The following is an 18,892-nucleotide window of genomic DNA, read 5'->3' as shown; positions in this document are numbered from 1 at the left end:
CACAACTCACATTCACACAACCTGACATGTCTTGACATTGTAGGGGAATCCCCATCGCCTGGATAGAACCCACTGACGCTGACACGGGAAGAACATGTAAACTCCACACAGGAGGGCCATCCTGCGAGGTGACTGTGCTAGCCACAGCACCAGCGTGCCAACGAGATGGAATGCAGGGTATCCTCTACCCACAGAGGTGTAGCACCCCGGCCTACACCTCTGTGGTCTGAAGGATACCCCGTGGCACTCCATTCCATCTAAGGAATCTGATGGACCCAACTCATATTCACCCAACTCACATCTACACAACTCACATTCACACAACCTAACATGTTTTGACATTGTGGGGGAATCCCCATCGCCTGGATAGAACCCACTGACGCTGACACGGGAAGAACATGTAAACTCCACACAGGAGGGCCATCCTGCGAGGTGACTGTGCTAGCCACAGCACCAGCGTGTCAACGAGATGGAATGCAGGGTATCCTCTACCCACAGAGGTGTAGCACCCCGGCCTACACCTCTGTGGTCTGGAGGGCCGTGACATTCCATACCATCTAAGGAATCTATGGTGGACCTAGGGCTGGGTGTCTAACCCTCGTAAATAAAGTTTTAACGTTAACCATCACAGTGTAAATAAAGTTTTAACGCTAACCATCAGACTGTAAATAAAGATTTAACTTTAACATCACAGTGTAATTAAAGTTTTAACGTTAACCATCACAGTGTAAATAAAGTTTTAACGTTAACCATCACAGTGTAAGGAAAGTTTTAACGTTAACCATCGCAGTGTAAAGAACGTTTTAACGTTAACCATCAGATTGTAAATAAATCTAAAAGTTACATTTGCTCCCTTGTTTCTTTCGTGCTTATCCAAACCGTGACTTCTATGATCCGTTGCTCCACCAGTCCACTGCTCCTAGTAGTATTTTTCCATCCGTCATCTGTAACCTCTTATGCTATTCTGGGTTGCATGGGGACCGGAGCTGAAGGCAAGGTTCACCCTAGACAGGGATCCAGATTCTGGCAGGACTGAGACAGACATTCACACTCACATTCACACAACCTGACATGTCTTGACATTGTAGGGGAATCCCCATCGCCTGGATAGAACCCACTGACGCTGACACGGGAAGAACATGTAAACTCCACACAGGAGGGCCATCCTGCGAGGTGACTGTGCTAGCCACAGCACCAGCGTGCCAACGAGATGGAATGCAGGGTATCCTCTACCCACAGAGGTGTAGCACCCCGGCCTACACCTCTGTGGTCTGAAGGATACCCCGTGGCACTCCATTCCATCTAAGGAATCTGATGGACCCAACTCATATTCACCCAACTCACATCTACACAACTCACATTCACACAACCTAACATGTTTTGACATTGTGGGGGAATCCCCATCGCCTGGATAGAACCCACTGACGCTGACACGGGAAGAACATGTAAACTCCACACAGGAGGGCCATCCTGCGAGGTGACTGTGCTAGCCACAGCACCAGCGTGCCAACGAGATGGAATGCAGGGTATCCTCTACCCACAGAGGTGTAGCACCCCGGCCTACACCTCTGTGGTCTGAAGGATACCCTGTGGCACTCCATTCCATCTAAGGAATCTGATGGACCCAACTCATATTCACCCAACTCACATCTACACAACTCACATTCACACAACCTAACATGTTTTGACATTGTGGGGGAATCCCCATCGCCTGGATAGAACCCACTGACGCTGACACGGGAAGAACATGTAAACTCCACACAGGAGGGCCATCCTGCGAGGTGACTGTGCTAGCCACAGCACCAGCGTGCCAACGAGATGGAATGCAGGGTATCCTCTACCCACAGAGGTGTAGCACCCCGGCCTACACCTCTGTGGTCTGGAGGGCCGTGACATTCCATACCATCTAAGGAATCTATGGTGGACCTAGGGCTGGGTGTCTAACCCTCGTAAATAAAGTTTTAACGTTAACCATCACAGTGTAAATAAAGTTTTAACGCTAACCATCAGACTGTAAATAAAGATTTAACTTTAACATCACAGTGTAATTAAAGTTTTAACGTTAACCATCACAGTGTAAATAAAGTTTTAACGTTAACCATCACAGTGTAAGGAAAGTTTTAACGTTAACCATCGCAGTGTAAAGAACGTTTTAACGTTAACCATCAGATTGTAAATAAATCTAAAAGTTACATTTGCTCCCTTGTTTCTTTCGTGCTTATCCAAACCGTGACTTCTATGATCCGTTGCTCCACCAGTCCACTGCTCCTAGTAGTATTTTTCCATCCGTCATCTGTAACCTCTTATGCTATTCTGGGTTGCATGGGGACCGGAGCTGAAGGCAAGGTTCACCCTAGACAGGGATCCAGATTCTGGCAGGACTGAGACAGACATTCACACTCACATTCACACAACCTGACATGTCTTGACATTGTAGGGGAATCCCCATCGCCTGGATAGAACCCACTGACGCTGACACGGGAAGAACATGTAAACTCCACACAGGAGGGCCATCCTGCGAGGTGACTGTGCTAGCCACAGCACCAGCGTGCCAACGAGATGGAATGCAGGGTATCCTCTACCCACAGAGGTGTAGCACCCCGGCCTACACCTCTGTGGTCTGAAGGATACCCCGTGGCACTCCATTCCATCTAAGGAATCTGATGGACCCAACTCATATTCACCCAACTCACATCTACAAAACTCACATTCACACAACCTAACATGTTTTGACATTGTGGGGGAATCCCCATCGCCTGGATAGAACCCACTGACGCTGACACGGGAAGAACATGTAAACTCCACACAGGAGGGCCATCCTGCGAGGTGACTGTGCTAGCCACAGCACCAGCGTGCCAACGAGATGGAATGCAGGGTATCCTCTACCCACAGAGGTGTAGCACCCCGGCCTACACCTCTGTGGTCTGAAGGATACCCCGTGGCACTCCATTCCATCTAAGGAATCTGATGGACCCAACTCATATTCACCCAACTCACATCTACACAACTCACATTCACACAACCTAACATGTTTTGACATTGTGGGGGAATCCCCATCGCCTGGATAGAACCCACTGACGCGCTGACACGGGGAGAACATGTAAACTCCACACAGAAGGGCCATCCTGCGAGGTGACTGTGCTAGCCACAGCACCAGCGTGCCAACGAGATGGAATGCAGGGTATCCTCTACCCACAGGGGTGTAGCACCCCGGCCTACACCTCTGTGGTCTGGAGGGCCGTGACATTCCATACCATCTAAGGAATCTATGGTGGACCTAGGGCTGGGTGTCTAACCCTCGTAAATAAAGTTTTAACGTTAACCATCACAGTGTAAATCAAGTTTTAACGCTAACCATCAGACTGTAAATAAAGATTTAACTTTAACATCACAGTGTAATTAAAGTTTTAACGTTAACCATCACAGTGTAAATAAAGTTTTAATGTTAACCATCACAGTGTAAGGAAAGTTTTAACGTTAACCATCGCAGTGTAAAGAACGTTTTAACGTTAACCATCAGATTGTAAATAAATCTAAAAGTTATATTTGCTCCCTTTTTTCTTTCGTGCTTATCCAAACCGTGACTTCTATGATCCGTTGCTCCACCAGTCCACTGCTCCTAGTAGTATTTTTCCATCCGTCATCTGTAACCTCTTATGCTATTCTGGGTTGCATGGGGACCGGAGCTGAAGGCAAGGTTCACCCCAGACAGGGATCCAGATTCTGGCAGGACTGAGACAGACATTCACACTCACATTCACACAACCTGACATGTCTTGACATTGTAGGGGAATCCCCATCGCCTGGATAGAACCCACTGACGCTGACACGGGAAGAACATGTAAACTCCACACAGGAGGGCCATCCTGCGAGGTGACTGTGCTAGCCACAGCACCAGCGTGCCAACGAGATGGAATGCAGGGTATCCTCTACCCACAGAGGTGTAGCACCCCGGCCTACACCTCTGTGGTCTGAAGGATACCCCGTGGCACTCCATTCCATCTAAGGAATCTGATGGACCCAACTCATATTCACCCAACTCACATCTACACAACTCACATTCACACAACCTGACATGTCTTGACATTGTAGGGGAATCCCCATCGCCTGGATAGAACCCACTGACGCTGACACGGGAAGAACATGTAAACTCCACACAGGAGGGCCATCCTGCGAGGTGACTGTGCTAGCCACAGCACCAGCGTGCCAACGAGATGGAATGCAGGGTATCCTCTACCCACAGAGGTGTAGCACCCCGGCCTACACCTCTGTGGTCTGAAGGATACCCTGTGGCACTCCATTCCATCTAAGGAATCTGATGGACCCAACTCATATTCACCCAACTCACATCTACACAACTCACATTCACACAACCTAACATGTTTTGACATTGTGGGGGAATCCCCATCGCCTGGATAGAACCCACTGACGCGCTGACACGGGGAGAACATGTAAACTCCACACAGAAGGGCCATCCTGCGAGGTGACTGTGCTAGCCACAGCACCAGCGTGCCAACGAGATGGAATGCAGGGTATCCTCTACCCACAGGGGTGTAGCACCCCGGCCTACACCTCTGTGGTCTGGAGGGCCGTGACATTCCATACCATCTAAGGAATCTATGGTGGACCTAGGGCTGGGTGTCTAACCCTCGTAAATAAAGTTTTAACGTTAACCATCACAGTGTAAATAAAGTTTTAACGCTAACCATCAGACTGTAAATAAAGATTTAACTTTAACATCACAGTGTAATTAAAGTTTTAACGTTAACCATCACAGTGTAAATAAAGTTTTAACGTTAACCATCACAGTGTAAGGAAAGTTTTAACGTTAACCATCGCAGTGTAAAGAACGTTTTAACGTTAACCATCAGATTGTAAATAAATCTAAAAGTTATATTTGCTCCCTTGTTTCTTTCGTGTTTATCCAAACCGTGACTTCTATGATCCGTTGCTCCACCAGTCCACTGCTCCTAGTAGTATTTTTCCATCCGTCATCTGTAACCTCTTATGCTATTCTGGGTTGCATGGGGACCGGAGCTGAAGGCAAGGTTCACCCTAGACAGGGATCCAGATTCTGGCAGGACTGAGACAGACATTCACACTCACATTCACACAACCTGACATGTCTTGACATTGTAGGGGAATCCCCATCGCCTGGATAGAACCCACTGACGCTGACACGGGAAGAACATGTAAACTCCACACAGGAGGGCCATCCTGCGAGGTGACTGTGCTAGCCACAGCACCAGCGTGCCAACGAGATGGAATGCAGGGTATCCTCTACCCACAGGGGTGTAGCACCCCGGCCTACACCTCTGTGGTCTGGAGGGCCGTGACATTCCATACCATCTAAGGAATCTATGGTGGACCTAGGGCTGGGTGTCTAACCCTCGTAAATAAAGTTTTAACGTTAACCATCACAGTGTAAATAAAGTTTTAACGTTAACCATCACAGTGTAAGGAAAGTTTTAACGTTAACCATCGCAGTGTAAAGAACGTTTTAACGTTAACCATCAGATTGTAAATAAATCTAAAAGTTATATTTGCTCCCTTGTTTCTTTCGTGCTTATCCAAACCGTGACTTCTATGATCCGTTGCTCCACCAGTCCACTGCTCCTAGTAGTATTTTTCCATCCGTCATCTGTAACCTCTTATGCTATTCTGGGTTGCATGGGGACCGGAGCTGAAGGCAAGGTTCACCCTAGACAGGGATCCAGATTCTGGCAGGACTGAGACAGACATTCACACTCACATTCACACAACCTGACATGTCTTGACATTGTAGGGGAATCCCCATCGCCTGGATAGAACCCACTGACGCGCTGACACGGGGAGAAAATGTAAACTCCACACAGAAGGGCCTTCCTGTGAGGTGACTGTGCTAGCCACAGCACCAGCGTGCCAACGAGATGGAATGCAGGGTATCCTCTACCCACAGGGGTGTAGCACCCCGGCCTACACCTCTGTGGTCTGGAGGGCCGTGACATTCAATACCATCTAAGGAATCCCTGGTGGACCTAGGGCTGGGTGTCTAACCAAAATACCCCAAAAAGCAAAAAAAAAGTGTTTTTAAAGTGTTTTTGTTTGTAATATGCATACTAAGCATATCATTTAGTTATCACTACTGATCATTTAACAAACATAAAAATATGACGTAGATAGGTTTGCAGTTTTCAAGGTGTACATTTCAGATTGCATCTATTATATACATGAAAATAACTCACGTTTTCTGCTGAGGTGATGTAAGTTGCTCGTGTTACCACCAGCGGCAACATCAGTGGCTCCAAACTCGCAAAACGTCAGATTTTTAAAAACCAAAACACTTCCAATTTAATGGATCAGTGAATCTTAGTCCTACCTATAAACTCTGTTTTCTGATCTTTGACATCAAAGGACATTGGCTTTGATGTGAAGAAACACTATCTGTATTGTCACGGAACAAGCTGTTACTATGGAAACGGTGACATCATCTGTGAGGTGGAAGAAAGTGCACAGACTATATTGGTGCACAAGAGAGGAGCTGTGTTTTGGTTTGAAAAAATCCGACAACAACAGTGCCTTCAAATTTGCAAAACGTCAGATTTTTTCAAACCAAAACACTTCCAAACAGCAGACACAGCTCCTCTCTTGTGCACAGACTATATTGGTGCATCTCCGGTCTGTCTTTGTTCCTCCTGCATCGCTCTTTTCTGTTCTTTAAGTAACGCCACGGAGCCTCTCCCAGCTGTTAGCAGACTGTTGTGCTAACGGCTAGCTACCGAGCTGTACCAAGCATGCTGTTCGGCGCTGAAATTTTATAAATGTACAATTATTAGTGTCACAAATTGTTGTGTGCTATTGTTTTTTCCTGTTAAAGAGCATTAGTTGTGGGTTATTAATTGTTGTGTTATAAAGTTATAACCATAATGTAGCAAGTGTAAATAACGTTTTAACGTTAACCATCACAGTGTAAATAAAGTTTTAACGTTAACCGTCACAGTTTAAATAAAGTTTTAACGTTAACCATCACAGTGTAAGGAAAGTTTTAACGTTAGCCATCACAGTGTAAAGAACGTTTTAACGTTAACCATCAGATTGTAAATAAATCTAAAAGTTATATTTGCTCCCTTGTTTCTTTCGTGCTTATCCAAACCGTGACTTCTATGATCCGTTGCTCCACCAGTCCACTGCTTCTAGTAGTATTTTTCCATTCGTCATCTGTAACCTCTTATCCTATTCTGGGTTGCGTGGGGACCGGAGCTGAAGACAAGGTGTACATTTCAGATTGCATCTATTATACACATGAAAATAACTCACGTTTTCTGCTGAGGTGATGTAAGTTGCTCGTGTAACCACCAGCGGCAACAACAGTGGCTCCAAACTCGCAAAACGTCGGATTTTTAAAAACCAAAACACTTCCAATTTAATGGATCAGTGAATCTTAGTCCTACCTATAAACTCTGTTTTCTGATCTTTGACATCAAAGGACATTGGCTTTGATGTGAAGAAACACTATCTGTATTGTCATGGAACAAGCTGTTACTATGGAAACGGTGACATCATCTGTGAGGTGGAAGAAGGTGCACAGACTATATTGGTGCACAAGAGAAGAGCTGTGTCTGCTGTTTGGAAGTGTTTTGGTTTGAAAAAATCCGACAACAACAGTGGCTCCAAACTCGCAAAACGTCAGATTTTTTCAAACCAAAACACTTCCAAACAGCAGACACAGCTCCTCTCTTGTGCACAGACTATATTGGTGCATCTCCGGTCTGTCTTTGTTCCTCCTGCATCGCTCTTTTCTGTTCTTTAAGTAACGCGACGGAGCCTCTCCCAGCTGTTAGCAGACTGTTGTGCTAACGGCTAGCTACCGAGCTGTACCAAGCATGCTGTTCTGCGCTGAAATTTTATAAATGTACAATTATTAGTGTCACAAATTGTTGTGTGCTATGGTGTTTTCCCGTTAAAGAGCATTAGTTGTGGGTTATTAATTGTTGTGTTATAAAGTTATAACCATAATGTAGCAAGTGTAAATAAAGTTTTAATGTTAACCATCACAGTGTAAATAAAGTTTTAACGTTAACCATCGCAGTGTAAAGAACGTTTTAACGTTAACCATCAGATTGTAAATAAATCTAAAAGTTATATTTGCTCCCTTGTTTCTTTCGTGCTTATCCGAACCGTGACTTTTAGGATCCGTTGCTCCACCAGTCCACTGCTTCTAGTAGTTTTTTTCCATCCGTCATCTGTAACCTCTTATGCTATTCTGGGTTGCGTGGGGACCGGAGCTGAAGACAAGGTTCACCCTGGACAGGGATCCAGATTCTGGCAGGACTGAGACAGACATTCACACTCACATTCACACAACCTGACATGTCTTGACATTGTAGGGGAATCCCCATCGCCTGGATAGAACCCACTGACGCGCTGACACGGGAAGAACATGTAAACTCCACACAGGAGGGCCATCCTGCGAGGTGACTGTGCTAGCCACAGCACCAGCGTGCCAACGAGATGGAATGCAGGGTATCCTCTACCCACAGGGGTGTAGCACCCCGGCCTACACCTCTGTGGTCTGGAGGGCCGTGACATTCAATACCATCTAAGGAATCTCTGGTGGACCTAGGGCTGGGTGTCTAACCAAAATACCCCAAAAAGCAAAAAAAAAAGTGTTTTTGTTTGTAATATGCATACTAAGCATATCATTTAGTTATCACTACTGATCATTTAACAAACATAAAAATATGACGTAGATAGGTTTGCAGTTTTCAAGGTGTACATTTCAGATTGCATCTATTATACACATGAAAATAACTCACCTTTTCTGCTGAGTAAGTTGCTCGTGTTACCAGCAGCGGCAACATCAGTGGCTCCAAACTCGCAAAACGTCGGATTTTTAAAAACCAAAACACTTCCAATTTAATGGATCAGTGAATCTTAGTCCTACCTATAAACTCTGTTTTCTGATCTTTGACATCAAAGTCTGATCTTTGACATCAAAGGACATGGGCTTTGATGTGAAAAAACACTATCTGTATTGTCACGGAACAAGCTGTTACTATGGAAACGGTGACATCATCTGTGAGGTGGAAGAAAGTGCACAGACTATATTGGTACTCAAGAGGAGCTGTGTTTTGGTTTGAAAAAATCCGACAACAACAGTGCCTTCAAACTCGCAAAACGTCAGATTTTTTCAAACCAAAACACTTCCAAACAGCAGACACAGCTCCTCTCTTGTGCACAGACTATATTGGTGCATCTCCGGTCTGTCTTTGTTCCTCCTGCATCGCTCTTTTCTGTTCTTTAAGTAACGCCACGGAGCCTCTCCCAGCTGTTAGCAGACTGTTGTGCTAACGGCTAGCTACCGAGCTGTACCAAGCATGCTGTTCGGCGCTGAAATTTTATAAATGTACAATTATTAGTGTCACAAATTGTTGTGTGCTATGGTGTTTTCCTGTTAAAGAGCATTAGTTGTGGGTTATTAATTGTTGTGTTATAAAGTTATAACCATAATGTAGCAAGTGTAAATAACGTTTTAACGTTAACCATCACAGTGTAAATAAAGTTTTAACATTAACCATCAGACTGTAAATAAAGATTTAACTTTAACATCACAGTGTAATTAAAGTTTTAACGTTAACCGTCACAGTTTAAATAAAGTTTTAACGTTAACCATCACAGTGTAAATAAAGTTTTAACGTTAACCATCGCAGTGTAAAGAACGTTTTAACGTTAACCATCAGATTGTAAATAAATCTAAAAGTTATATTTGCTCCCTTGTTTCTTTCGTGCTTATCCGAACCGTCACTTCTATGATCCGTTGCTCCACCAGTCCACAGCTTCTAGTAGTATTTTTCCATCTGGTAACTACCTGAATTAATAATGAATTGCAGTATTAATACGCATTCATAGTCCCTAACATTAGTTCATATCTAAATCATTATATATAAATGCATGAATAATGTACATCTAAATAAGTTCTTAATCATTTACTAACACTTTATAGAGGATGTTATTAATCATCTACAACTCCTTAAAATTGTTTGGTTTGTAATATATATAATACTTAATTTAAAAATGGGGAATCCATCATTTATAAAGTATGAAAACACAATCATGAAACACATATTTGACGAGCTTATTAATCAAGAATAAAACATTTACTCTCTTATGAATTGTTACTATTGAGTGTTAATGTAGGATCAATGCTTTATAAATGATGAATTAAGTGTTTACTCATACTTAACTAATGCTTCATAGTGTGTAGTTATTATAAAGTGTTACCGAGGAAACTGAAAGTGAGGAAATACTGAAAAAGAAATGTAGTTAACCGATATAGAGAATAAGTAATGAGTGTTGACTTTCATGGAGACACCGGCGTAGACGTTAAAGTATGTTTCACACTGTATCAGGACTATCTCAAAGGCTGAAGGGATAATCCCTCAGGGTGTCCGTTACATCCTTTCTAAGACAGTTAAGATACTGCACAATACCTCTTGCCGCTCCAACTATCGTACAACCTGTAGAATTTGAAATGTGTTGATGACGAAGAGTTTGATTTGCTTACAGTACGTGATAAATTAATCTCATCAGCAAAGTAGAGAAGTATTACTATTTAATTCAAGAGTTCATAAAAAATTAATTAAAGGTTCTCTGTATGTAATTCAGAGCATAGTGTCCGTATGGCTCTCAAAATGGAAACTAAACATTAAGTTTAGCACCTTTAAGGATGTTATTTTGATAATTTTAATTTTGAATGAATAAATGAGTGGTGGCCACAAAGCATTGCTTTATTTAGGTACATTTGTTATGTTCAAAGTCAGTAGGTTCCAAGTACAAATAATTCTCATTGAATGAAAACTGTGTTCATAACTCTTAGTGATGATAATTATGAATAAACTGTTTCTCATTGACTTAAAGGGGCTCTCCACCAATTTTACACATGAAGTTAAATTTACTCATAAATATTGCAGAGCCAGTGAAAACAGTTATGTAATGTTAAGGGTTAATGGTTTTTAGGGTTTTATCTCATCTTTTTTTAAACTGTCCTAGTCGACGGTCTGAAGATTTCTAAAGATCACTGAGGAAGGCAAATTTGTGATTTGAGGATATATAAGTAACATTTGGTTCACTTGGTTGAAAAATGCCAGTTTGTTTTATTCTCAACATGCTGCTGATGTTTAGAAGCTTAAGCTGAATTTCTGGAGCAAGCTGAGAACAGACAATTGTGTCTATTTCTTTATCTGTAATAATCAGACTGAATTTGTTTCAACAAAGCTTGGACTTAATGTCCGAATATTTCAGTTAGTGTATTTATATGACATAAAAAGAAGAGGACATCAAATCGCACACACCTAAGAAAATGTGAAGGTTAACTGACTATTTCCATTGTGGACTTTAACGTTTTACGGAAAGCTTACATTTGCAAATTTCCCAAATATGAACTTTAAATAATAATTATTTTTATCAAGTCCCCAACCAAAATACGTAAACAGTATTGACAGCATTTGCATAATTATTATTAATATGAAAATATTATAGAGCTCATACATGATCTCATCAATAAAGCTTCTTATAGAAGTGTATCTGTCTTCTTCCAGGCTTCTCACAGTGAACATAAGCCTGGAAATGTATCCAGTGCATCCCCAAGTTTGTTCTTTAAACCTCTGTATGCAGCTTTTCCTATCTGATCCGAGCAATTAGAACAAAGAGAGCCGGCGATTGTCTCAGCCCCGCCCCTTGACAGATACACTAAGTACATGCAGGTGTTCAGAGCAGGCTCTTTAAGAAACAGGGGGGGGCAGCTGACCTGGCTAAACTGAAGCATAACAACAGGTTGCGGTTAAATGGGGGACAAGACTCCAGGAAGTCTCTGCAAGGCCAAGAGGTCCCTGTTCCCAGTCTTTGTGCTAAGCTAAGCTACGCTAACAGGCTGCTGGTTGTAGCTTTATATTGAACAAACAAATGTGAGGATCCTCTCATCCAACTCTCGGCTAGAAACAGAATTTCCCAAAAGGCCCAACTGTCCCTTTAATGGTTTCAATAAAGCATCACATTCAAAGTCAAACAATAAATCGTAGTGGTCAACAGTCAACTTCAGTGTGGATATTATGAGCAAGAAGGTTTTCATATTACGCTGGATGACGTTTAGGCCATGTGGACGTGCATTGTTTAAAAAAAAACAAAAAAAACATTGCAACTGGAATAAGTGCAAATAGCTCTTAATATGGTCCCACTTTAAACGAAGCACATAACGCACCAAAAATACTTAAAATTGAGATGTTGGAAGAAATGGATCCGTGTCATGTGGAATGCTCTGAAAAGGTACGGATATGTCTGTCGAGAGTTCATGAAGTCTACTATAAACCTTTAAGACATACACCAAAAGGCACACCTTGGCACAGAGGTAATTGAGTGAAAGTAACACAAAAAAAGAAAAGGTGTTTTGCATATCAAAGCAGATAAGGCACATCTCTGGCATCAGGTACACTTTTTCAGAACTTGGTTGTACGACCGTGCTGGAAATCAAAAGTATTGTTAAGCACTCCTGATGGAGTAAAGTTTCACAACACGATGCCCTCCACGTCACAGTTCAGCACCTCGTTGTGTTGGACTTGGCCCAGTTGCCGGTGGAACTGTCCCTGTTTCTGGGTCCTCCAGCAGTGGACGCTTTGTCCCAGTGTAATACTCTTGATGCTGGGCAGATGGGTGAGCATGTTACTTGGCAAGGACGCCACACCAGAGCCAGACAAGTTCAGCTCCTGCAGGGAGTCCAGTCCGCTGAAAACCGCCGGGCTCAGAGTCTTTAGCTGTGGGTTGTTGGAGAGATCCAGAACCTGCAGGCTCTGGAGGCCCCTGAAGCTGTTCGCCTCGATCTCCCGGAGCTCATGGAGGCCGCTGATGGACAAATAAACCAGATCTTTCAGCTGAGCAAAAGCTCCCTCCTTGATCTGTGCGATGGGGTTACCGTCCACATTGAGGTACCTCAGCGAGAGCCCCGCCAGCCTCGGTACGCTCGACAGTCGGTTTGATGACAGGTTCAAGCTCTGGATGTGTAAAACTCTTCCGCGCAGAGTCGTCGAGACAGACACGAGCCTGTTATGAGACAGATCCACGCTGACAGGTTCACCGTTAACTTTAGTGGCGAACACGTCCGTGTCGAACTCTTGGAAGTTGTTGTGGCTGAGGTCAACTTCAACCAGAGGGAGGCCCGCGAAGCAGCTCGGGGAGAGGCTCTGCAGCTTGTTGTGGCTCAGATCCAGAGTCTCCAGGTAACGCAGCTTAGACAAAGCATTGGGTGTTACCTGGAAATGTAAATAAAAGGGAGAGAGATAGAGAGAAAGAAAACATTTTAAGAGTTGCCTAAAAAGTCCTAATTTTTTCTGTCTGCTAATTGGTGCCGGAGTTATCTCAAGTCGGGTGTTAGAGCATTGTCTCCTGAAAACAGCTGCTCTCTACATACAAAGTTAGCTATCACTGTTGCGCCAGAACCTCAACTCATTTGCATGATGTGTAAGGATGTGTAACTGTTTCCTTCAAAAGGTTAAACAGCCTCATTACAGACCAGGAGGTGTCTACTTGAGCTCCTCTGAACACTCACCTCTGTTATGAGGTTGCTGCTCAGGTCCAAGCTAATGAGAGTGGTGTAGCCGGGACCAGCCAGCATGGCGTCACTGAGTGGGCCCATGGCGTTGGAGGACAGGTCCAGGTGGGCCGTGTCCAGCGGGATGGGGATGGGCATGGAGGTGTCGGGTCCCAGCCCTCGGCAGTCCACCCTGGTCAGGCTGAAGCTGTCGAACAGGCCGAAGCTTTCCACCTCACAGCGGCAACCGCGGTGGCAGTTCTTGACGCCACCGGACTGGACCGAGGCCAGCAGCGACAGGCCGAGCCACAGGAGGAGTGCCATTGTGCTCTGGAGATAGAGAGAAAATATATATTTACATTTGAAACCTTTTTAACATGCCACGCCCATAGAAGTTAGAAAAGTGCTCCGTCTTTATCATGCTCAAATAAGATTTCGACTGAGAAAAGTACACAACCTCAATCACCGGATCAGTGCACCTCGTCCCGATTCCTAAAAAGAACACTTTGTTTCTGGTTTTAGAAACTAGAGGAACAGTTCCTGCTCAAATGCCATCTTTAAGGTATTTGTTAAGCTTCATGAGAAGACTTTAAGCTTTTATTCGAGCTACTTGGGTAGCCTCAACTTCCCTCCCCTCTTGGCTTCCCAACGGGTGTGACCTAATTTCTTTGATCAAAAGAGTTAATTTGCACTTTCTTAGTTTACTCACTAGAATTGAGCATGCATGGTTGTAAAAGCGAACGATTGTAAATCAAGGTCCTAAAAATATCTCTGTCCCGTCTGAAAACGAATAAAACATCAGATGTGCCCACTTCCTGAGCAAATCCTCTAAACCTTCAGAAACAGCTGATAATGATACTACATCTGATACAATAACAGATGGGAAAGCTTCAAAATTAAAAAACTAAATATATATATATGGATCAGTAATTTGAAGAGACTAATTAGAAGTCAAAGAATGCAGCATGTGCACATATTGTGGATAACTTCGATAAAAACCTATCATACCTTTTTTTTAGGTGTTGCTGCGGCTGCTGCTGTTGTCCCTCTATGTGTAAATGAGAGCTGAATAGACCTCACCCAGAACAACTTCAGCACCGTGCACACACACACACACACACACACACACACACACACACACACACACAAGTTTGAAAATTGGACAGAGGTTAAGAGTTGTGTAACGGGTAGAAATGAACAGTCATGGTCGAGTGGCCCGGGCATGACGCAGCACAGCGTGTGTTAAAGATACACCCCAGAGTTTTACAGCAGAAGTTTCTTAATGGGATTTCATTCGAAAATTCACCCAAAATGCTCAAAACTTAAAAGGAAAGGGAGGGTGAGTAGTTCTCACCAAAACATGTTGGTATGTTCTTGCATGAAAAAGTAAAAGTAAAAATCCTCCCTGATCCTCTGATGGTCTTTTGTTTTGAATTCTTTTTTGGGAACGCGCAGTGAAAACATGCTGCTGTCAGGTGTATCTAACAGGGGTTATACACGTATTAATCTGTCCTTATGTAAGAGGATGAGGTTACATCGCTGCGTGGTACTTATGGGTGAACGTATGCAGACTGATTACCGTGGCTCAAAGTCTACTTAGACGGAGCCGATCACCTCTGTGCAGTGTTTCTTTTGTTCTGACCCCTGAACTCCCCGATGACAACTGCTTGTAACGCTGACAGTGAATGAGTTTATAATCTTATTGAATGAATGATTTCTCAGTCACCTGCATTCGTGATCACAGAAGAGGTTTTTATTGCATTTTTCTATTCTTCAAGAATATATTATTATTTTCTTCTACATTTGTATCTACGCTTAATATCATAACTTTGTTTGAAATCACTTCATGTATATTGAAAAGTAACTATCTGAAGGTTAATATCTACTGTTTTTCAGACTCTGTGAGTCACTCGCTGCAGAGTTTTAAACCAATCAGGAACGGGCGAGTTTTATGACTAATGACTATAACTGAGCTGAGTACACAAATCTTTCACTCACTAAACAAAATGTTACAGGATTATTTATTTTTCTGGTTGAGCGCTTCAGAAGTCCAACAGTCCACCCACAGAACAAACCACACGTGAAGGACAGAGGGGGGGGGGGGACTTGATGAATGAATTCTCTGCAAAGTGTCTTAAACTCTTATTGTGTGTGTGTGTGTGTGTGTGTGTGTGTGTGTGTGTGTGTGTGTGTGTGTGTGTGTGTGTGTACATATCACGTCATTAGCGGTCACATAAATAATGAATGTCATGTCCTTCTCGGCCCGCTCTGCAATTACACGTTTTGTTTCACCTCAGCAAACTGCAGGCCTCAAAGAGATCCGCCTTGTTGGGAAACCACAGAGCAGCCATACAACAGACTAAACATGGGAAACTGCCCGTCAAACCAAGTGCTTATATAGCTTTTTTTGTTACGTCTACCACACTGGTATTCAGCAGCTCGTCACCTCTGTGCGGTTTTGCAGCCACATTGGTCCGTCCCCCGTCCCCGTTTTTTTCTTTCTCCTGCATCCTTTGCTCCATCTGTTCCTCCGGCGAGGATCGTGAACTTACCGCACCAGGTGTTCCTCTCCACCGCTCAGCAATAAATCTCAAGCTCACAGCAAACTGCTGCCGGCTTGCCTTCAAATCAGACACATTCTAACGACCGCATTTAACCAAAAGGGCAGCGGCAGTGAGAGCTGCGAACCCCTCTTGAGTGGACAATTGGCAAAGGCCTGTGAAATCACGCCCCCCCCCCCCCCCCCCCCCCCACAGACACCTTCTCACTTTCTGAGGTCTTTTCACACATTCAGTCCTGGGATCCAGCCGTCCTCTGAGGACCATCAGCCATCAGTTGCTCATTTGTTTGCTGACCCTCCCCCCAGCTGATGCATGCAGCACAGATCACTTTTCACGGCAGCAGTTTTGCACTGAACTACAATTTTCTCGCAACTACATGCAGACTTTTTTGCCAAACTCTCTTGCTGTGATAATCCAATTACCATAGTGTGTAATCAGCTTGAACACAATCGCTTGAAGTGTCAAAATCCATAATAAAAGCACAACTTTTATTGCCCACAAGCAATACACTTATCTAAATTCTTTTCTTTATCTAAATTCATGCAAAACTGCACATTTAAAAGCAGAGGACAGAGTTAACATAACAACACTAATGTCTACTTAGTTCTCCCATTCATCACATATGTTTGCATCTATGTCAAACAGCACTTTAAGCCCTCAGTTTCTTCAACACCCTGCAGTGCTCTGATGTATTCTCCGCGTCCCCTCCGTCCCAATTTAATCTTCAAATTGATGGCCGAAAAACTGTGTAATTAGAAGATGAATGCCACGCTAATCCTTTTAAGCCAAATGAATGCACGCCACCGAGGAGATTAAACTAAACTGATCTTACTTAAGTGTTTTAAAACATTTTAGGCCACACTGTTGCAGTTACAGTAAATAAATAGCAGAGCTAGAAGAGACAGTGTTGTGACGGAAGCTTCTCTGTGGGTGCAGCTAACTGCATGGCCTGAATATAACGACCCCTTTTGTGAACGAGACGGTCTAATGTCGTAGTTTAACTGTAGGCTGGGCTTTGGCACAAAGGTACATGAACTTACCTTTTGTTATGCTGTGTTGCTATACTAGTAACTACTAGTTTAAGACTAGTCAATACCAATAGAGTCAACATGCTGGTATATGTTTGCTCATTTGACACGACAAAGTTTATATTATTACTATGAAAGAAAAGGTACTGGTACTTTCCATTTTATGCTGTTTTATACTTCTTCTCCACTACATTTCAGAGGGATATATTGTCTATATTGAGAATATAAATTATCATGATATAACACTGACATTGCTGCAAAAGATTATACGTTTAAAACTTAAGTAGGCCCATAGTTTGCTTCTCATATTAAGCAATATTTATATTTTATATTTATACTTATTATTTTGCTTAAGTTAAATACTCCTTCCGCCACTGTTTCCATCATGGAGCTCTTCTTTTTAGTGCCAGTTGTTCCAGATGTCGTCCCCCCCCCATTATATATCATATAAAAGTCGTACCGACTATGACACACGTGTCTGTCTGCATTACCACAGTGCACCACTGCCATGGCCCTGGCAAGTTAACACAGGAGGCCGGTATACAGATCAGATTTCTTGCAGCTGTACGTGGCAAACCACGGGGAGAGCCGAGGACTCAGCTGCAGCCCTTTTTTCGGATTAAAATACCCCCCCCCCAAAAAAAGAAAAAAACCCAAGTAGGCTCCCACATGTGTACCTCTCAAGGCTCGTCAATAAATAACAACCTCAACGTCAATCCCCGCCCCCCGTTTTTTCAGCTGTCAATCACAACTTCACATGTCAACTATCCGCGCATCGTTCGCAAAGAGTTAGCGGCACTCCATAAAAGTTACTTTCTGCGGCGGAATGGTTTGCGGGAGAGAGCCTGGTCAGCTCAAGAGGAGACACCAGGGGCGGTTCTCTTAAAACACGTGAAATCTGATCTGACCACAGCGGTCCGTTGCTCTGTGTCCGAAACTTTTCGCTGCTGATAGACAAAGATTTTTAACTAACTGACATACAGGAAAAAAGAGTATAATATATACATATATATATATTTTATATATATTTTTTAAACCGGTCATACTTCCATTACCTTTCTCGTCAGTTAGAGTAACTTACTTTGGTGCCTTTCATCCAGACAGTCAGCTTTTTTCGGCCGTTTTTTTTTTCTCTTCACTTCACCGCTCCCATTTTCCAGAACCCCCCCGCAGCGCTGCCGTGTCCCGGTGGTTTAGTCGGTCCCGCCGGGTCTACATGAGCTCTGCTGGATCCCTCTGCGTGTCTGTGCTGTACATTAACTGCCAGGAGGCTGGAAACACTGGGACACACTCGTCTGTTCCCATCCCATAAAGTCCTGCCTGTCTTCGGCTCGTTCTTTTCTACCACCGTCAAGTCCGCGTGCGTTCAAAACAAGAGCACTTCCGGTTGATAGCTTTTCAAAATAAGAAGCCTGCTAACTGTTCTGTTCATGTCAGTGTTTTATTTGTATTGCCTTCGCTACTGTTGCTAATTTTAAAGTCCTGCATTGTTAGCATCCTATTGTCAGGAGGTGTCGCTTACAGCCAAATTGTATTTGCCCCTATAAATCTGCCGTTAGGTATTTGTCAATAAACTATACTAGCATTTGCACTTTGTTTAGCTAACGTTAACTTGCATTTTCACACACGCATACACATTGAAAGAGTATACACTGAAGCTGTCTCAATATATATTGTCTCGTAAAGGGCAATACGTTTCTTGGATCACACAATCCCGATTTGGCTCTTTTCAACGTTACGCTTTT

At 43.4% G+C, this 18,892-nt stretch overlaps 1 protein-coding gene across 2 annotated transcripts; it reads right to left on the bottom strand.

Annotated features, from left to right (window-relative positions):
* Positions 1-10,748: 10,748 nt before the first annotated feature.
* tsku (tsukushi small leucine rich proteoglycan homolog (Xenopus laevis)) lies at positions 10,749-18,501 on the bottom strand. Of its 2 annotated transcripts, XM_068707227.1 has the most exons (4): positions 18,229-18,501; positions 14,567-14,647; positions 13,577-13,888; positions 10,749-13,280 (listed from the first exon to the last, which is right to left on the bottom strand). In XM_068707227.1, the coding sequence occupies exons 1-4, from the start codon at positions 18,241-18,243 to the stop codon at positions 12,540-12,542; spliced, it is 1,149 nt and encodes a 382-aa protein (XP_068563328.1). In that variant the 5' UTR covers positions 18,244-18,501; the 3' UTR covers positions 10,749-12,539. The 2 variants fall into 2 exon arrangements, with proteins under 2 accessions (XP_068563328.1, XP_068563336.1); XM_068707235.1 differs by lacking the exon at positions 14,567-14,647.
* Between the last annotated feature and the right edge of the window lie 391 nt (positions 18,502-18,892).

The sequence above is a fragment of the Cebidichthys violaceus genome, unplaced genomic scaffold (assembly GCF_023349555.1).
Source record: "Cebidichthys violaceus isolate CVI_PGR_0920_01 unplaced genomic scaffold, fCebVio1.0.p SCAF_1, whole genome shotgun sequence".
Lineage (NCBI taxonomy): Eukaryota > Metazoa > Chordata > Actinopteri > Perciformes > Stichaeidae > Cebidichthys > Cebidichthys violaceus.
The sequence above is the reverse complement of the archived record's forward strand: the minus strand, read 5'-3'. Positions and strand labels throughout refer to the sequence as shown.